This window comes from Meleagris gallopavo, chromosome 16, assembly GCF_905368555.1.
Source record: "Meleagris gallopavo chromosome 16, MGAL_WU_HG_1.1, whole genome shotgun sequence".
Classification (NCBI taxonomy): domain Eukaryota; kingdom Metazoa; phylum Chordata; class Aves; order Galliformes; family Phasianidae; genus Meleagris; species Meleagris gallopavo.
The window spans coordinates 12,138,564-12,159,265 of NC_139419.1; the positions used below are offsets into that span (position 1 = coordinate 12,138,564).

Consider the following 20,702-nt stretch of genomic DNA (forward strand, 5'->3'; position numbering starts at 1 on the left):
TGGTTGTTTTGTTTTTGTTTGTTTGTTTTTTAAACCCTGTTTTTAGTTGGCGGTAGGGGCACAATGCACACGCCAGCCCATGTTGGTGCAAGCTGAATTTTCTTGTGTCTCTTGAGCTGCCCTGGTGGGAACTCAGCCCTTCGCTCTGCTCCAAGGGGGCAGAGATGCCAGCCTGCCACGATAGCCGTGTTCCCACCGTGCTGGGCAGAGGGGAGGAGCAGGAGAGCTGCTGCTGGGGCAGGCAGGAGCCGCGAGGTGCTGGCAGTGCAGCCGTGCTGCCTGACCAGAGGCTTTCCCCCCGGATTTCTGGCTGCTTTCCCCAGCGTGGCTGGCTGCCAGAGGTGAGAGAACCACATCCACAAAGCGCACAGCTTCCAACACTGAGCTTTGTCCATGAATCAAGCCTTTAAGGCTGTGAGCATGAAGGGCAGCGCCGATGTCCCACACCCTGTGACTGGTCTCTCAGGGCTTGTCCCTTCCCTAAGGGTTGCAGTGGGCACTGAAGGCCTCGAACTTTATGTTGGTCTATTAAATATGAGTGCCACACACTTTGATACCTCAGGCCATTCCGCCCCAAGCGTTCTTCAGGTGCTTGGGAAACATGTGTTCACCTCCCAGCTCACCAGGCACGAGAAGCCGGCCAATTTTCAGCATAACGCACAATCTCAACTATTTTATTGCTTAATTTAGGCCATAAAGTCCCTTTGATGTGTTGTGTAATGCAACGTTCATTCTGAAAAAGTGGGTGGAGTAGCTTTATGGTATTATAAAAATAAATAAAATGCCTGGCAGGATTTTGAAACCACATGGTCATTCCTCCTCTATCCACAGATAAGTTGATTGTTGAGAGAGAAATCTTGCTTAATATCTAACTTTGGGTGATTTATTTCTCCAGAGCCCTTTCATCTCCAGTATGTATTGGGTTATCTGTGACTTCTAATCTGATTGTTTTAAGCGTGATCAAAGAAACCAAGAGAATGCACTTTATTTTCCCACTGTATGAATAGAATGTTGTTTGTACAGTGCATTACATCACCTGTTCCTGCTGTTCCTGAATTGTGCACCAAATGTTTGTGGTATAAATAGAATACATAATGGACTTGTAGGGGGTGATGAAATTTGTTCCACTTGCTGAGTAAAACAGAGTTAACTAAATGAACGCTTTCTTCACACCCAACTCTACGTCGACACACAACAACGCAGGCTGAAAATGTTTGAAATAACTCTTGTGTGGAGCAGTGAGGTGGAATTAGGCAGCGTGGAGGAACCGCTTCGCAAATCTGCAGGAGGCTGCAGGGCAGGCAGGGAGATTCCTGCCATTGGAATTGCTGGCATTCTTTCCAGGCTATGCAAAGAAAGATTTTGGCCTTCCGTAGTAGTGGCAGTGTTGTTGTAACTGCGATGGTCTCAGGGTTTGGATGCAGGTTCTGCAGGGAGGCGGTTGCCTCTGCTGGGTGGGATTTTGTTGGGTTTTGCACAATAGCAGATCGGTCTCTGACCTTGCAGCTCTCATTCCTGGTGGAGGCCTCCGAAGATGGGCCTGGGAACTGTGTCTGTCTGATCCTAAAAATCCTGAATTCAAGGAAGGATGTTTGTTTTCTGGCATATCCTAATACTTCACCGCCGTGTAGCCTTGGTGTTCTGCAGAGGACAGCTGTCTTTGGCAGCTCGACCACATCTCTTCCTGCTAACCTCTCCCATCCTCCGTGGGGCACCCATCAGCTTTTTCCCTCTAATTATCTAATTGATTAATATATTTAACTTGGAACATTTGTTCTCAGCCTGTCTTTTCTTTGACCTTTAGTTTGTTTCTTCGTTTGCAGACCAGGAGAGCAATCTGAGGGGCCGAATGCTTGCAGCTTGCTTGTTTTTCCAAGCTGTATCTGTTGGCCGGGGAAAAAAAAAAAAAAAAAAAGAAAGAAAGAAAGAAAAACAACACCTCTCCTTTCTGACCTTGTCTTGACACACCTACAAGCCCTCATGAATATCCCACCCTGGGTAAATAGCTCGTGTTTTTATTCAGAGGAGAGCTGCCATGCACCAAAGGGTCAGGTATAATCACTGGGGAGATAAGTGGCCGCTTTATCTTAAGCGATTTCTCCTTAGGGTTTTTCTTTTCCCAGTCTCTGGCTCGTTTGGAAGTTGTTCTTGTGCAGCATATGGTCACCATCAAGAATACTAAACTGGCACGAATAGGGAAAATTGTTTCTCAGTTCTGGGTTCAGCAGTGCTGTTGGGAAAGCTGAGCTGTGTGCCACCACACTGCCCCATGCTGTCCCCATCCTGTCCCCTGCCACCCGGCTCACCGGAAAGCAGAAAGCCAGGGGCATTGCTGACATAGCATTCCAGTGGGATGAGCTTAGGGCTGCTGTCTCTCTCATCAGCCTCTGGGTAGTGATAATCTGATATACTGCAAGGTTTCACCCCTCCATCATTAAGCTGCTGGTGGCTGTCTCTTGCCCAGGTTGTGGCAGCAGAGGTGGGGAGGTGGGGAGAGGACTGGAGCATCGCTTCAGATGCTGCTGCTGCTGCAGTTCACTGCGTGAATCAGGATCCAGATCAGCGTGGGTTCTGCAGTTTGCTCCTTGCTGCAGCAGCCGCCATGTGTAGGATGGAGAATTCTATCAGAGTAAACCGAACCATTCTTCAACTTCTTTGCAGTGAAATATGGGTAAATGCGTTTGTCTTTCTCCCTTGAAAGGGACAAAGGACCAGCATGGGACTGACTAAGCCTTTACCAGTTTCCCAGTGGAGTGCTAAGCAATGGGAACAGCAGCACTGTTCTCTGGTGTTCTATCCACCAGCCTGCTGCCGCTGGTCGAGGGGTGATGCAGAGGTCTCTCTCTGGAGATTCGCAGGCAGCATCACATGCCTCAAGGACGTGTTGCAAAGGTTGCCTGAGCTTAAGCACTTCTCAGTTATTGTTTGCACAGTGGTGGTGGTTGGAGGTCCCCTCTCTCCAAGCTGCAGGGAGGGAATATTATAATTTCCATTACAGGTTTTTCCAGCCCTGGAGGAGCAGCGTCTTGGTGAAGGTTCAGCTTCATGTTGGCGTGGTTTGCCCTGTCCATCTGCAGCTGCCAGGATGCATCTCTGTCTGATCCTGTGGGGCAGAAGGAGTCTGGATTCTCATCTGCATTGTGTCTTGGTGCAGCAATGAGCTGAGCTCGCTTTGTGGCTGTTGTATTGCTGGCATGGCAGATCCCAGAGGGTTCCAGTTGGGCTCACTGAGATGAGGGACATGGAGCAGCACTGGAACAACTGCATCTGCTTGAACTCACTCATTGGGATATCACAGTTAATCTGTGTAGTTCTCTTTCCAGAACAGAAATCTGTATTTCAGTTTGATAGGCTACTATTTCTTTTTCCCTGACTCTTATTCAAAAGCGCTTAACAAGTTGCTTCAAAAGCAGCCAGAGGTGTGAATTACAGCTGATGTAATTAATTTGTGTTTGTGAGCCTGGCCCCCTGCAGTCTGGGTGGTGTTTGTAGGGCTGGCTGTTAGCAAGAACAAAAGTCTAATCTTGGAGAAGATTAGGAATTCTTTGACAAGGGTTAAGCTGGGGTTCCACTGCTTTATCGTTTTTCTGGTGTCCTGTGGCAAATCTGTAATTTCAGCCCTCACCAGCATGCAAGCTGTTCTTCACACTGCTTTAAAGCTGTGCAGTCTCTGCTCACCTACTCTGCTGTTTTGCAAAACAAGTCTTAAAAATGGCATAAAACAAGAGGAGGGCAACTCTAGATCCTAAAGACGCTGCAAGGACATTCATGGCCAGAGCCCACTGCACAGCTTTCAGCGCTTGTCCTTCCCAAGCCCTGCACTCCCTGCTGCCAGATCCATGCCGTCCCATCTCTTCTGCTTGTCTGTTCTCATCTCCCCCGCTCTGAGGTAGCCAAGCAGCATAAATACAGTGCATCAGCCGGACATGGCTGGAAATGAAACAGGGGAGGAGGCGGACAGGCAGCAGGCAGCCTCGGAGGGGGAGGCCAGCCCTGCCTTTAATGCGTGCAGAGCCCTCGGAGCGCTGAGCCCCAGCCCTGCTGGAGCAGGATTTGTGTCCCAGCACACTTGCAGCCAACATGTTGTGGCAAGCTTCCCCAAGCAGCAGTTTCCACTTTTCCTCTTTGGTGTCTATTGTTTTGTTATTTGGGGAACTGGAATCCATGAGCAAATCTGAAACATGGTTAGCATTAAGCTCTGACGCAACGTGTTTTTTTTCCTTTTAGATCGGTCTCAGTCTCAGCACATCTTCCCCTGATCAGCTTAAGGGGTCTGCAGCAACCCTGTGACTCACATGCTGGGGCTGTGAGCAGTGTTTGGTGCTGCAAGGCTGTCCAGGGTGGTTTTAGCAGTGTTGCAAAGTGCTGGCTTGGGCTAAATCGTGCAAACAGTCATTGATCACGAGTGAGTTTCCAAAAGAGGAGAAGGCTGGCTGAATGCTGATGTTTTTGATTTAGCCATTTAATGAGCAGCATCAGGAATACGTTACATTCTCAATTATTTTGATTTTAATCTAATGTGTTAATAACGTGAGGCTCTTCAGATGAAAATATATTTCCAAGCTGCTCGTAGTATTTGCTAGCGTAGTAAGTTGAAGACATATGTGAAAGGAAGGGCCATCTGATGAACTGCTATTGTTCTCTTAATTCAGCCCACCCCATTTGGGCCACTCTGCATGGATGGCTTTGTCTTCACTAATAAAATCATGCTATGTTCCCTGCAACACATGTTCTGCATGTCCCAGCTAGTCAGCAGCAGTAAAACTTCATTTTATAGCTTTATAATGTTACCTTCTCAATTATGGCTTCTTTTAGAGACAGCGGTGCTTCCAGGGCTGACCTTGGCACAGCATTTGAGAGCTGCCATAGCCCTGTGCTTCTGGCTCACCTCCCTCCCTTCTTTTGGTACTGCATGGCTTGTCAACAGGAGCGTGCACCTTGCCACCTTCAGGATGCTGCAAATTCAGTGTTGGAAGAGAGATAGCAACATGTTCTGTGATCTGCATCCTTCGCATTCTGTCTGGAATGCTTGGCGGAACCCGAGGTGCATCGTGGCTGGCCTGGTGACAGGCTGTGTGGCCGTGAGAGCCACAGCCGCTCCGCAGCCCATCTGTCTGCTGGGCTCCTGGGGGCCAGAGAGTCTATAGGAAGAGCTCTGCTGCTCCAGGAGCCTGGGAGAGCTGCGAGCAGCCTGATGGTTTCTTTGGGCAGTCAGTGAGAGGAAGAGATGGATGAAAAGCGACCTTCTGGCTTGGCACAGCAGTACAGAGGGAGCTGCTCACAGCAGCTGGCTGGCTGTGGTCCTCGGGAACCGCTGCCGAGCTGGGAATCAGCATGCAGAGCAGTTCTTCCCTTCCTTGGCACATTGTCTGTGATGGGCTGTGTGGTGGAGGGGATTAGACCAAGTTCTTAGGGGAGGAGAATAGCCAGCAGGGGATGGCTGGTCATTTTTGTTCCTTTTGTGGCAGCAAACAATCTCTCCCTTAATACTCAGAGAGGCTCAGGAGCCTTTGTGATGTTTATTAAGCTGAAAGATTTGGAGACCTCTGGTCTAGATAGCTCTCCAACTGAGAAGGGGAATTTAGGCACTTGTGATAGTGTAGCCAAAGAAATTACAATAAATATTTGGGAGATTTTAGTGTTTGGCATTCTTCAAGAATGGTTTAACAGAATGAAATCTTCAGTGGGAAGGCTGGAAGTCCAGCCGAAATGACAGAGATGTGCCTGGGTTGGCGTTGGCACATCTTCCCCACTTCAGGGATTAGGAGTTGTGTAATAGCAGCATAATGATCTGCAGAATTGGCTCTTTTAAACTTCAGCTGCTTTTGTTTAGGAGATGGACTTCAAATCTGAAACTGGGTCAAAATCTTTTCTTGCTCTTGAACTAAAAGTTCCAAATGCTTTGGACGACTGTGTGAGCAGACCTCTTCCCTCCCACAGTTCAACCTGCTCTCCTTGGCTGAATGTCAGCCAGGTGGATGGCCTTGGCTGGTAGTGCTCATCACTTGAAAAAGTGGCATTGGTCAGGATCAGATGAGGTTTTGTAGGACCTGATGATCACCAGCACATCACCAGCGCGTCCTTCTGCAGTTAATTCACTCTGCAATACGCAGGACGGTGAGAGGCAAAGGATTTTTTGTATTTCCCAGCTAGTATCAGCTTTTCCCTCAAATGAAGCCACTGCACTCCGCTTCTCTCCTACTGCTCAGTTCACTCTCCCTGGTCCTCGCATCTGATGGAAACATCTCCTCTCTCAGGCCTACAGCTGAGTAGACACCATGTAGGAGTGAAATCCCTGTCTGGATTCTCACCACGTTTCCAGTGAAGGTCGGTGTCAGAGTTTTATCACTTTGCAAAAGTCTTCTTTGGCACTGGTGTTCTTTCCAACAGTGGGGCCCAAGTCATGGCCCCATATCTCCTCTGCAGTAAAGAACAAAATCCCTAAAAGGCCTTTGCATGCAACAGCTTTTCTGACAGTAAATGAAGATTCTTTCTCTTGATCCCAGGGACAGCTGCTCACGGACGTGCACGGCCCCTTCATCTTCTGGGGATGGCTGCATTCAGGGAAACGTGCAGATATTTCTTTGTCCTGAGGAACTCCTTCGTTTCTCCCAGAGAATAAACCCTGACGGGTATTGACTCACTTACTTAGACCTGAATTGTAGATCATGGATATATACAGAGATCCGAAAGATCCGTCCTTTAGTATGAATTGCTGGTGAATATTGTTCTCTTTTCCCTGGATGGGACAAGGTGCTGCCAGCAGAAGCACAAGCCAAGCATCTCTGCAGTCACATCATGTCATGCAAGAGTCTCACAGCTGTAAATGTAGATTCACAGGCTCAGACATTGATGTCACAAGCTCCTGCATGTTTTGATTAATTCAGCTACGTTTTCACACACAGGTTTGGGGACGGTTGCTTTCATCAACTTTGCGATCAAAATTGATGCCAAGGATATTATGACTCATGTTGCAGTCTCACTTGTAGTTTTGAAGGGGGAGTTAATAGTGATATTAAAATATCACTCATTTATTATATAGGCGGAGCTGGCAGCAGTCGTGGTTGCCTAACACTTCCCATTATATAAAACTTTGTTGTAGTTGCTCATATCTTTATCGGACTTACGTTGTTTGGTTTTCTTCCACACTGAGATTCTGCCTAAGGCTGAATTACTTTGGCAAATTTTAGCAAAAATAGAGGAGGAGGAAATTACATTGTTTTGCTCATGTCAGACTCTTACAATTTACTTTCCATTGATAACCTTCCAACTTTCCTCTTTGAAGCAGGCATGTACCATTTGGCAAGTGGGTTGCTGAGGGGTGGGATTGGCATGGCTGCTTGAACATATCTTTTGCTGTCCATGTGAGAAACCGCCCAAATTTGGCTAAACTGTAAGCTTTTGAAAATTGTACAAGCTCCGTTGTAGATTCTGGCAGCAAAATTCTCTGAGAAGCATATGTGAGATGGTCGTGGCTGAGTCTTCAGAGGCTGAAAGCTGCAATTCCTGTTGCTGCAGCTCCTGATTCTGGAGGCTCAGACGCTCCTTGCTGGCTGAGCCCCCTCTTTTCTCCAATCCTCCAGAAAAGGAACTCAGAAAAAAATAATAAGAAACAACAACAGCAACAAAAACCAGCTTTGGGGGGAAAGACTGGGGAAGAGGTAAGGAGAGCAAGATCCTTCAGCAGCTACCGAGAGGGAGGCCGGAGAGAATGTTGGAACCAGGAAAGGGGCTTTCCGATGCTCCCAGGAGTTTTCAGGTGCTGTAGCTGGAGGGTGCCTCTTCAGTCTCTGTTCTACCCCTTTATGCAGGAGGTAAAGCTTCCCTGGTGTGCTGTATCCGCATGCCTGTCACTTTCCTCTCATAAGGAAATACAACCCACTAATCTCAGCGGACTCTGATAACAGGGTAGAATTCTCTTGTGTGCAAATGAATTGCAGGTTGGAGAGGAGAAAACCTGTTCACCTCTGAGAGAGGAAGGCTGTGAACTGATCTTAACTCTGTTGCCAAAGCCATAAAACTTACTGGGAGAGAGGTGCTGCGAATGTTTGTCCCACGTAGACGTGGGACACCAAGTCTTATGCAAGGTGCTATCGCGTGGAATTTCATCACTTTTTCTCCTCTTGTAGCTGCTCGTTGATCTGTGTGACTTTTTCCTTAGGCTGCTTGCTTAGTTCAGTGCGTGGGATGGCAGGTGCTATGGGAGCTAACAGAGGAGAGGTAGAAAGGAAAGTGTACCAGACACCTGCATTACCTCTTGCTTTTCTGAAAGGCCACACAGTAGAAGAGGCAGAAGGTGCAAGCAGAAAAGCACAGGTGTTTCCATGCTGGTTTCTGCCAGAGACATCCTGCAAGGCAGCTCTTGTACCTGGGACCATCCTTGTTGTACATGTTGCAGATTTTCTGTGCTCAACTGAAGACCCCCAGTTCAGATTTACTGAACTGAGCAAGTGCATGTAAGGCAGACATATAAAATGCTGAGTATTAGGCCCAGAGCATTTCAAATAAAGCAAATTTTGAGAAAATGTTGACTATTTCAGCATTGACGTTAGCTTTTTGTATGTAAGAGGATAAGAGCTTTTCCCTCCTCTAGAATAACATCACAAATAAACACAGGATTCACTTGTGAAAAGTGCCGCAGAGAATCTCCAGCAGAGTGAATTATGCTGTGTTCAGTATAACATTTGAGTGATGTAAGCTAGATAAAGTACAAAGAGGAGGGAAAAGAAGGATATCAATCCATTTATCGTGAGCCCTGGGCATGTTAAGTTCTGCAGAGGTAGTGCAGGATCAGTAATAGCATGTACCAGGTACCAGAGAGGTGAGCAGAAGACTATATTTTTTTCTAAACAATAGATTGCTTTGCCCTGCTGTGCTAAGGAGAAAGTATTTAAGCCCTAATACGTTGTTGTAAAGCCTCCTTGGGCATCTGATGCCATTGTAACGTCTCTCCTCCATGCTGATTTTCTGCTGGCGTGACAAGGCTGAGATTTGGCCCAGCCTTGACGTTATTCACAGCATTCAATCTCCACAAACCTTCTGGTTTTTGCTAATTATCACAGTGTATTTGGAGCCTCTTTCCCCTCTGCCATTTGTCAGCAGGTAAGCTGTACCCCAGGATTCTGGAGGGGGCAAAAGCATATCAGAAGTGCTTAGAGTTTGATCACCTAGGCTTGTGTCTTTAAGAAATTGAGGTAAAAAAAACACACAGCTGGCTTTTATCTGGACAGTGGCTAAGGTATTTAGAACAAAAAAGCAGATTGCTTGCGTTGTTGCTTATTTTTCCTAAATAGAACTGTCAACTGGTTTTAATTGCATAAAGATATGTAGGAATGGAATGAGAGTTCAAACAGCTCTTTTACAGCACTTTAAATGGACGTAGTACTTCATATATATCCCCACAATAATGCATACCAGATGAAAAGATATTGTGGAATTTGTGTAATAAAGGTAAAAGCTCATATATCTGCCTGTTCTAATGGAAGAGAAGTAAAACAGAAGAATTCTACAAGGCAAAAATAACAACAAGCCTCAGCATAGTTCCTAAAGTGAGGTTTTACTTGCTGTAAAGTGCATACAGAAATAACAAACATGACTGCCCTGTGTGGTGGTTTAGCACTGTAATGGGATGGAGTGCATATCAACCAGGCTTCCCTAGTGCTCTTATTGAAGCTGAAGGTATTTGCCATGTTCTGGAGCAGAGGTGCCTAACAAAGCCCTTCTCTTTACTTTTGAGTTCTATGCCTTGAATAAGCATTGCTAACAGACCTGTGCTGGCTGCCTTCAGGTACTGCACATCCCAGGTGTTGTTACTGCTGAATTTAGATCTGTTTGTAAATGTACGGCTACCAGAAGTTAGAAACTGAATCCTCTGATTTCATTAATCATTTAAAAATATGACTTCCTGTGATTTCGATGCGGCCATGTATCATTTGGCTTCCAGGTCCCAGTTATGGGACTGTCCCAAAGCTGTGGCCAAGACTGAGTTCTGCTCCATCTAAAAAAGAATTACTTTAGCCTTTACTTAAAAGGAAGACTCAGTAACAGCTGTGTGCCTGTTTCCCAGGGAACAGTAGTAAATTATTTGCTGTCAGTCTGCTAAACTCTTTAAAAGCAAAAATTAAAAAGTACGTAGAAAGGGCAAGATCCTTTTTAATGGTCTGTGTCTTCCTCAGACCCAGTTTTTATGTGTTTCGTTCCTTCTGGTTGTTACTGTACAGTTCACCAAGGGCCCATCTCTGCTGTCGCTCCCTGATGGCCCCTGTCAACGCTGCTACCCTTCAGTCCACCCTGACTTTGCCTCAGCCACCACGTTATGCATGTCAGGTCGGTCTGGGGAGAAAGGAACTGGTCTGATTGCCAGCACCCAGTGGAGACCAGAAGGCTGAGTTATGATTTATGTGCTTACTGAGATGCTGATGTCTCTTCAGAGTCAAGCAGTAAATGATGGAGAAGGTTGAAAACCTTTTGCAGCTTGCCAGTATTTTGCTGTTGATACAGCTTGCCGTTTGTTGATGTGATCCAACAAGGATCCTTTAATAGCCACCTTTGTGGAGCTTGTTGAGACTCCAGAGAGCTGCTGGAGAAGCTGTTCTGTGGTGCTGCACTGCTGAGACCCACTGTTCTGTCATGGTGGCAGTCAGCTGGTGCCTATGGACTGCTGCTCATTTTAAAGTGTGAGATGGAGACAGAAGTCTGGTGTGGGAGATCCATCCTGCCCTGATCAGAGGCAGACATCTTGCTTCATGTGTGTTGGCATGGCAGGCTTTATTCAGTGAAAGAAAGGGGTTTTTGTGTGCACTGTTAATACTGGGAGTCTCTCAGAAGTCCTGTGCACCTCATCATTAGCAGGTCTTCGTCAGAGTTCTTTGTAAACAAACCTAGATTGTTTTGAAGGGCTGAGACAGGCCTCATAGCTGTTCAAATATGGCATCACTCTGTTTCTTCTGCCACCAGAATTTGTGATTTCACTAAAATACCAAGCTTGCTGGCAATAAATTGGTAATGATTATACTTTCTTTTGATATTTCAGTGAGGATTTAATTGGGGCTGCTAAGTCTGTGGCTGTCCAGCTTAGCCTAAGTGGCCCAATGATGCAAAGAAGAAGTTTAATCTCAACATTGCGACTCATTTTTATCAAATGGAACCCACTTGAGTTGCATATCTTCCCCTTTCATTTCAGCCATCAGCAACACCCCTGCTTTGATTTGAGCATCAGGAAATTCATCCCTGGAAGCAATCTGGACTGCAGATTGCATTTCTGGTTTTTATTCCCTCCCAGAAAGCTTAGTGGTGTAAGGAGGCACAGAGCCAGGGCTGCCCGGAGTGCCCTTTGGCTGCACAGGCTCCGGTTCCCCAGTGCGGCCCACACAGCTGTGGGCACAGAGCTGCACCGTCCCCTGTTCTGGAGTGCACAAGAGGCTCCGTAGGTGCAGTGGAAGGAGAGGAAACGCACTGAAGTCTTCAGCCAGAGCTGGATGTTTTGTTCCCATCCAAAAACTTACTCATCCTGCAGGCTCTGGTCTTAAGTTTCTGGGCTTGCAGAGAAATCTGCTCGTAATTTATCTTGTAAGGCCTTTCTTGTTGAGCAGAAGTGTTGGCAAGGAGCAGCCGAGGCGCTGGAGAATCCCCAGTTACGCCTGGTTCTACCAGGCCTCCTCAGATCTTTCTTTGGAACGAGTCAAGAAGAGGAAATACTTTCCATTTCAGAAAAGCGTGGACAAACAATGTTGCTTCAGACGGGGAAGAAAAGCGGCAGACAGAATTATAGCGCTGGATCCTGCTGGCCAAAAGCATGCTCTCTTCTTTATTCAATAATTCCTGGAACACAGTGTTCTTATTGTATTCCTCCTGCCTGGCCCTGGCTCGGCCAGGGCAGCCCTGACTGGCGGCCTGGCTCGTCTCCTTGCGCTGCAGTCCCAAAGCTGGGTGTGGGACCCAAGGAGTGCCGCTCGTGCCCCAGAGCAGCCCCGTCCCTCGCGTGACGCTGGGCAGATGTGTGTGCTGAAAACCTGGAGCTGGTCAGAAAGGTCCCCGCTGCCTGGAAAACAAAGTGCTTGCTTGCCTGGTTTAGTCATTAAGTAAATTTGTGGTTTGGTCGAGATGAAAAATAATGTAGAAAAGCTGTTGAAATCCCGGGATTAATTTGATAGCTTGCAGGCGGTGGTGTTTCTAAGAGGAGCCGCTGCCTTCTTCAGGTTACAAGCAGACCCAGGTACAGCCCTGCGCTTCCCCGTCCCCTCAGAGACAGGCGTTTGGAAGCCATTTGCTGCACCCAGGCCCCAGTCAAGCCCGTGGAGCAGATGTGGGGTGCTGTGGGGTGGGAGCAAGGGTAGCACGCTCAGCTTCTTCCCTCAGCAGAGCCCCTGCTGGGAAGAGATTCCCTGTCTGATCCATGTACAACTCCCAGCCCACGTACCCAGGGAGAAGGAAGCGGGCACCAAGGCACAGGGTCCAAACAGGGACCCCGTAGCTGAGCAGAAGGCTTTCTTTGGGGAGCACATCCGTGGGCACAGTGCCGGGTGGGGACCTGCTCACTCTGCCTGGCTAATCCACAGCAGCAAGGCTCAAATTGCAGGCAGATACCCGGCACACTTGATAAAAAATTCAATGTTTAATGATGGTCTCTCATATTGGATAAGGATTCATACTGGTAATGTCATTTTCTTAAAAAAGCTGTGCTGTGTGTGAATTCAGACTGAATCATTCAGGTTGAAATGATACCTGTTACTGTTAGATAACAGAACAAAACCTGAAAACAAAAAGTCCGCTGCCTTTGCTTATTCCAGGGAGATCCAAGCAGCTTGTTAATAGATGTGCAGACATTGTGTTGCCCATGTTATTTTTTTTAATTCATTCCTTGTGCGTTGAGCTGTTAAGTAAATGAGCTTTTTGGTCATATCCTGGGGAAGATACACATTGTTTTTAGGATCGATTTGACTTTATCGTGTGGCAAAAACAGATTGTTACAGTTTTTATTTTACGTCTCTCATTAATGAACAGTTTGTAGAGCTCCATCAGAGTGGTTGCATAGGCTTGCCTTGGTTGGGATCTAAATTACTTAATTGCAAGGAATGCACCTTCTGTACCATAGTCCTTGGAAGCAGTTTGTCCTTGGTAGATGCGGAGGGGTTACGAGTTGGAAACTCAGGTTGTTAGATCTGGTTTTGTAGTTGTGCTTTAATAGCAAGCAATAATTACCAAAGAACCCCATAAAATAATCTCAGTGTACTCCTGAAATGGAATTGAATGCCTTAGAAAGAAAGAGAAGAGCTCTTATCTGTACTTTTAGTTAAGTTTTTATTTATTTCCCTTCTTCCTCCAGCGTGGGAGGATGAATAAGCGCGGAAGGAGATACAGATTTGCAAAGGCAAGGAGTGCTAAAGAGCGTCATTTTTTTTCATCGGCTTTTAAAAGCCAGACTGTAATCATAAATTCCCTGATAGCTGGAGCATGCAGGAGTCATCTTTAAGCCTACAAGTGACAGGCTGCTGTTGCTTTTCAAACTTCAGATTTCTTTTTTTTTTTCTCTTAAGACAGAACTTTGATCTGGTTTCTTTGTAATGCTCTACAGAGCGCTTGGGCTGCCGCGCTCACAGGCTGCAGAGCTAGAAGTGAACCTTCTTGGTGAGAGCCATCTGGAGACCTCAAAGAACAGATTAACTTGTCCAGAATTGATGTGATCTTTGAAGAAGCTGCCCTTGCTTAGAACACATGTGATTAGCTTGACATTGGCAGTGGTGAAGTTCAGACACACAGCAGTATCTGAGTGCCCATGGTAATTGGGAAGAGTTTTAAGTGGAGGAACCCTGAGGATTTGCAATCAAATTATCAGCTAAATCCCCAATATTAACCTCCTGACTAGGCTTTGTGTCTTTGGAGCAGGTTAAATCCTGTCAGGAGTAAAGGTTTTAGCATTGCATCTTCACGGGCGTTTTGTTCTTAGGTTCAGAACACACACTTGAATGCTTTGGGGCATTTCTGATAGTTTTATACCCAGTACGGCGCAATGTTTGGTGCTGGCTGATGGTACCCTGGGTTGGAAACTGAAACTTGAGGAGGACCAGCTGTGTAACTGTTGCTAGCAGACTTCCCTGTAGATACCTTCTAATCTCTGGTTTAAAGGTGACCCTGCCACTCTGAATTGTTGCACTGTTTAATAGCATGTGCCATTTCAGTATGCTGAAGTTGTTTGCTTCAGCTCATACATCATAAACTAACATGCTCACCTTTTAATTTGATTGATTGGCTTTCAGTGGCTTCCTTGCAGGAGGATGTGACAGTTACCCACTTGTTGGTAGAGGTAAACGTAGGAAGGGAGCAGGGTGGGAACAGAAATTTGGTGACTGGGTCTCACTGAACTGCAGCATGGGCCTGTGGTCTCTGGGCCCTGTTTTAATGGCATCAACCCTCAACTTAAACAGCCATCGGAAGAGAAAAGCTGTGCCTTGCCACAAGATTCCTTGTGGTTGTGCAGGGGGAGAGTATTAGAGCTGCATCAACTGCGGTAAGCTGCCCATTGCTGTGATGAGAGAGCCTGAGCTTCTGCAGAGCCTGTTTTATAGGATGGGATGTATCCCCTCTCCTGCAGCACAGAGCTTCCCAAGGCAGCTCATGAAGTTTGGCTGATCATCAGCCGCCTCACTGCTCAAGCTGTCTAGAAAATGGGACTTCTCCCTATTGAAAAAAAAAGAGATCACCCAACCTTTGATGACTGAAGGTTCAGAATATGGCATGGGATTAGGAATGTCCTTGTTGAGAACTGTGTTGTGTGGATTTGGCTTTGCACACAGGATGTTTGAGTCTTTCTCCCACTGTGGATGCTGATGGTTCTTTCCCAGAGCATGCCAGTTGTGCCTTTTTTACACAAAGAGCAGCATGTTTGGCATAAATTGAGCACTTTTGCATCTTTGAATTGAATTGAAGTACATGGGAGCTTGAAGTTGTGTGAAGGAATCCAAAGCTGTAAGGGAAAGTATGGTTCTAAGAGATTCATGGTGCAATGGGAGCTCCAGGTACTCTGTGTCTTCGGTCTTATCGCCCCAACCTCTCTTCTCACTTCATTGGAAGCTCTGAAACCTTGTGGTGCTCACATTCATGCTGTGTGCTGGTCTTGTTTTGAGGAGCAGGATTGGAAGTGTTCTGAGTCAAGGCTTTGGGCAGCCTGATCTCGCAAGAGGTCTCCCTGCCCATGGCAGAGGTGTGGATTAGATGGCCTTGAAAGGTCCCTTCCAACCCAAACCATTCTGTGATTCTGCAGAATAAAGGGCTATGCAAAATAAACTCTGAACAGAGAGAAGGAAACCTTAGGGAAATGCTTACTCGTTTTCTAAAAGTTTTGGCCCCTGTCAGTAGCAGTGGAATTGACAGTGATCAGTGGAGAGCTGTATGAAAAGAAAAGGCAGCGGTCGGGTTGACTTACTTGGGTCACTCTGATCTTTGTTAGAACTGTTCCTCGTGCGATTGCTTTGAAGGCTGAACAACTGAGAGCTGCAGAGGAGAAAGGCTTTATTTCTGCAACGTGTGAAATGTTACATGTTAATTTCAAAAAAGTTCATTGCACTTCTGGTCTAAAATGAATGCAGAAGTCTGCAGGAATTTTTGTGAAGTCTAACTTTAAATGCTCACCTTTCCTTTTATTGCCCTTATCAGCACATAGAGCTTGGTATGTGAAGTTTTTAGCTGACATTTCAAAACGCTCCGAGTGTGTCTGAATCCCTTTTAAAGCAGCCTCCCCTCCCAGATCAGAAGTGACCAGTTTTTTGTTAGACTCCATGTTCCTTTAATGTTTTCCTGCTAATAGATGTTGAAAGCGTTCTTCAGAGGCACAGCACAAAACATTCAAATAGTGATATGAGCCAGCTGAAGAGAGTTGTCAGAGAGAGGGAACATTAAGAGAAGGATTGAATACAGATGGATTCCTCAAAAGTAATGTAACCTGTTATGATTGCTTTGAAATCTTATACCCTTTCCATGTACTTACGCTTACTGAAAGTTTACATTTGCATTGATGTATTAGAGGCAGAGCTAAAATGGAAGTAATCCCTGTTGTATACATGCTTAAGTGTGTAATTTTAGCTAAATACAACAGTCGTGACCAAACTCTTCCTTGCATTCTCGGTGGAAGAACCACAGCCCTGTGCAGTGCTCCAGGAGAGCCTCTGTGTCCCGGCAGCTGAACAGCAGAGTGCCATGAGGCGCCCATCTGTTCGCTGTTACCTCCTGAATTCCTCCAGCCCTCTCAGACTCATACCCAATAACTCTTACAACGCTTTGTGCTGCTGGAGGGAAGGGAGGGCAGCCTTCCCTCAGCCCCACTACAGAACCAGTCTCTCATCTGCACCACTGGTTGTTTCCCAGCGAGAAGAGGAGGGAGGAGGCTCAGAGCCCCTGGGCCTGCTGCTGTGCATTGCAGTCTGCTCTGCTGCACCGCGGGGCTCTGGCCTGCAGGAAAGTGTGAGGCTGCGAGAAGGGAGCTGTGTATCGATAGAGTCATAGAATCAGGTTGAACCTAGTCCTCTAGGCTCACCACGTCCAACTGTTAGCCTAGCACTGCCAAGTCTACCACTAAACCGTGTCCCTGAGCAGCACATCTACATGTCAAAAACACCTCCAGGAATGGTGACTCAACTGCTTTCCTGGGCAGCCTGTTCCAAGGCTTCACAACCCTCTCAGTGAAGAATTTTTTCCTAGTATCCTTCTTAACCATCCCACAAAGCAACTTAAGGCTGTTTCCTTTTGTCCTATTGCTTATTGTATGAGAGACCGATGTCCACCTCAGTAGAGCTTCCTTTATGAGGTAGTTGTAGAGAGAAATGAGGCCTCCCCTGCACCTCCTTTTCTAGGCTACACTACTCAGTTCCCTCAGTGTGTGTTATTAGCAGTGGGAGTTGAATGTTTGTCCCCTGAATGCCTGGGACAGGTTTGTGATGGGGACATGGCTCTTGGGGTACCCCTCACCAAAAGGAGAGGTGGCAGCATCCCCATGCCTTTGGCTTCCCTTGGGGAGAGTGCTCAAGAGCTACATATAGCCTTGAGCTGCCCTTCCCAGGCAGAAGATGGGAGCTCCGAGCTGCTTGCAGCAGCAGAGCTGGGCTCATAGCATGGATTGTGCAGCCCCAGCACCTTGCTGGTGCAGCTGGCCAGGACAGATGGCATGGGCACAGAGCTGAGCAGCCATGCCAGGGCTGTGATCATGACCTGCAACTTCCACCTGGCGGACACACCAGAAGAGCTCTGGAATGCGGGAGCTGAACTTTTGTCCCATGCAAAGTGCACTAAAAGCTGCAGATTCAAATTCTGCCATTTCCCAAAAGCGGAGGTATAGGTTAAGGTGATTAAAAACCCCACAGGGTTTTGTTTACCTTGTACATCCCAGCATGTAGAAGCATTGCCTTATCAGCAGGGCTGCTATGGGCTGGTAGGAGGTGTGTTCCTTCCCTTTTAAGTGATCAGCGAATACAAAGGAGAAATTGATTGATCTGTGCATTTTATTCTGTATATCACAGTGCTTTCTTAATATACTGCTGCAATAATCCATGCTGCTTTCAGAGATGCCTGACAAAAGGTCCACTAGAAGTTGGTGTTCTATTTTAATTGGGTTATCCAAAAAGCATCCTTCTCTTTGCCCGCAGGGAAGGCCTGACCTATCCATCATTCTCACCTCAATTTGAGAGGTTTTATCTGCCTCCATCATGCAACTGTCATATCAGATTTGACAGAAGGGTTACACGGCACAGCATTCCTTTAATATTCAGAACTGACCATTATGCAAGGGGAGAGCTGGTGAATGGGTGCTGGAAGGTTTTCACTTATTATATTTTGCTTTTTAGGGCGAACTTGATCAAATTATTTCCAGCCTTAAATATTTGCCCTAGAAATCTGCTTGGAAATCTGATGGATATAGAAATAAGTTTGCATCAGCGCACATTTGAAGTGACAGTCAGAAAGTTTGTGTGCTAGAAAAAGTCTGTGGTGACTCACCATCCCAGGGCACGGGTAAGCATTCAGACACTGCCAGCTCTGTGCTATAGCAGAGTGACAGAACCTCACAAAAATCCCTTTGCCTCAAACAGTAGTGATAAACCTCAAGTGACTCAGTTTGGGATGCTCTTTACTCCGCTTCTATGCTGAGCTCCATCGTCTAAGGAAGAGTAGCTTGGAGTTTTTGTTGTTTTGTGGTAAGCAAAATACTGGTTTTCTCTTTGTGAGAACAGGGGTGAAATAGCTTCTATCTGACATGATAATGGGCCTAAAACAATAGAAAATTTTTTGTGACTATGAACACGCTGGTGTCTTGACCCCTTATATTACAAGGAAAATTGGTTCTGATTCTGGGAGCAAAGGGGCAGGGTGAATATGAATAGAAACTATTCACCCTAGCAGTGTGAAAGCTATAGCCCTGCCTGACTCAGTTTTAAATCGCTTTGGTAATGTTTCCATCCACGTACTCCAAATCCCATAGTACTCATAAATCATTCTGAAAACCTCTACCTCAAATGAGTTGTATGCAAGTCTCTGCTCATTTAGTGGCCACTGTAATGAGATCAGGTGATGATCAATATCCAAGTGATGGTTATCGTATGTTCATACTCATAAAAATATGCCAAAACTGCCAACTTGTCTCTTTGCCTTTGTCTTCCTCACCTCCAGTCCTTCCATCTGTGTGTTTCTCATGGTTTGGCTTGGGGTTTTTTTGGTCTTATCTAAAGGTAAATTCATCAGGGCAGTGACTTTGGTTTTGCCTGTAGGACTTTGACCTCCGCAGTACAGCTGGAAAAGCTTTTCACAGCAGAACTGGGGAGCACAAGCTACGTGGTGTGTCCTCCCTGGAAGGCTTTGCTCAAGGTCCATTACGAGCTGCATCAACTGGGTGCATGTTGCTGAGTTTCTAAATGACAGATCATGCTGAAAGTGGTGATCTGGAATGAAATGTTACTGTGATTTTCAGTGCTGGTAACAGCTTGGAAAGCTGCAGCGTTCATAGATTTCAGGATGTCTGTTCCTCATGCAGCCGTGCAGGCAGGGCGGGTGGGGGACTAAATGCTGCTGCTGTGCCTGTATGAATGTTTCAGCTTGTTCCTCTTTCTGGCAAATTGCAAAATGACTTGCAGTGACAATATGATGCCTGTGTGACATGGCTGATGTGATATGTGCTAGAGCTAGAGGCATGTTGGTAGCTGTAGCTTTCCTTTGCCAGTGGCAGTCAGTGCAAAGGAACTGTTTGCTTTGTTGTTTCACAGGTTTCATCACCAGGAGTGCAGATTTCCTTCCAAGGAAGGAACTCGCTCCTCAAGGTAGCTCATGCAGATGCTCTCTCACCGAGCCATTTTGTTTAAGGAAGTTGGCTTGTTTGCAGATGTACTTGAATAACCTGCCTGCAGGACAAGGCCTGGTGCTGTGTACAAAGTAGCCTCTGTAGATTCATGGCTAGATTGTCCATTGGAAAAGCCAGTGCTATTAGACAGTCCTTGCTAGTGGAATTTGCAAGTGTTTGATGTACCCCGGTGTGACATTTGAGGTTGGCTGCAGGTTCCACTTTGCAAGCAACTGCCGTTTCTGAGTTCAATTCCCTGCCTTGGCAAACATGTTAGAGTGAAGTAAGGAAGGACGTGAGAGCAAACATTAAATCAGTGAGTCATGCTTACCTTGGAAGAGTAGAAGGAATCCTACTTTTACTAAGAAAGATAATGTCTCATAATCTAGATATTGCTTTTAGATGTCCTGCCATGCTCATAAAATGTCAATGCTAAGCAGTTATCCAATGGATGCAATAAATCCTGATGTGAATTGGACTTCTGCCACGTAGTCTTGTTTCCTCTCTCTCTTCAGCTCTAAAAGTATCATCTTCCTTAGTTCATGAATTCCCTTTGGCTTCCAGCTATGAGTCATATTGTTCATGGTTTTATCAATGCAACTTAATATGACAACACAGCTTATTCTGTAGTGTGTCACCAATGCTGGGGCTCCAAGACAGAGCCCTTCCGCGCAGTGGTGCAGAGAACCCAGCAGAGTAGGGTCAAGGTTCTGTCCTTTTAATTTGACACTTTCATTTTTCTTCCAGGCATGGGTCATGGAGAGAACCTGTTAACCCTTACTATGTCAACACGGGATATGCCATGGCACCAGCCACCAGTGCCAACGACAGCGAGCAGCAGAGCATGTCCAGTGATGCAGATACGATGTCGCTGACAGACAGCAGCATGTAAGTAACTTTAATCTGATGTGACAATAAACGGGAGAACAGTGGGTTTTTTTTAGTGCTGGTGCTGTTTTTGTGTTAGTCTGATGTTGCAACAGGTGGTGTCGGGCAGAATATCTGACTAGACCAAGGTCACGATCATTCCAGCTTTCTTTCAAGTGGAGTAGTTTTGTCACCATGCTGGCTACGCAGCCTTGCTGTTCCTGGGAACATCTGCAACATCAAATGAATTAAGTGAGCTAAAACAAATGAGGTAGGAGTTCTGACAGTGTTTCTTGCCAAGTGCAAATAGATGTGAGCTCTCTTTGAGTTCCTCTTCAGATTCCTCCTTGTTAGGATGAATCAGATGGCAACCCCATCAAGACTGCTCTTTTTCATCTCTTTTATCTTTTCAAAGTTCCACTTGCTCCTGAAAACCACAGCATTTGGGTGGCTGATTACTGAGGGGAAAAAAGAAAGGGGATGCATTAAGAATTCCAGTGTGTTTTGCTGGAATACAGCT

The 20,702-nt window shown here is 46.3% G+C and overlaps 1 protein-coding gene across 2 annotated transcripts in view; it reads left to right on the plus strand.

The window, feature by feature from the left end:
* The window catches only part of AXIN1 (axin 1), a 68,853-nt gene that overhangs the window by 17,478 nt on the left and 30,673 nt on the right, over positions 1 to 20,702 (plus strand). For both annotated transcript variants that reach the window (XM_085238113.1, XM_085238112.1), the window contains exon 3: positions 20,063 to 20,203. In XM_085238113.1, the coding sequence (XP_085094239.1) occupies positions 20,063 to 20,203 (141 nt within the window). The remainder of the gene's footprint in view (positions 1 to 20,062; positions 20,204 to 20,702) is intronic.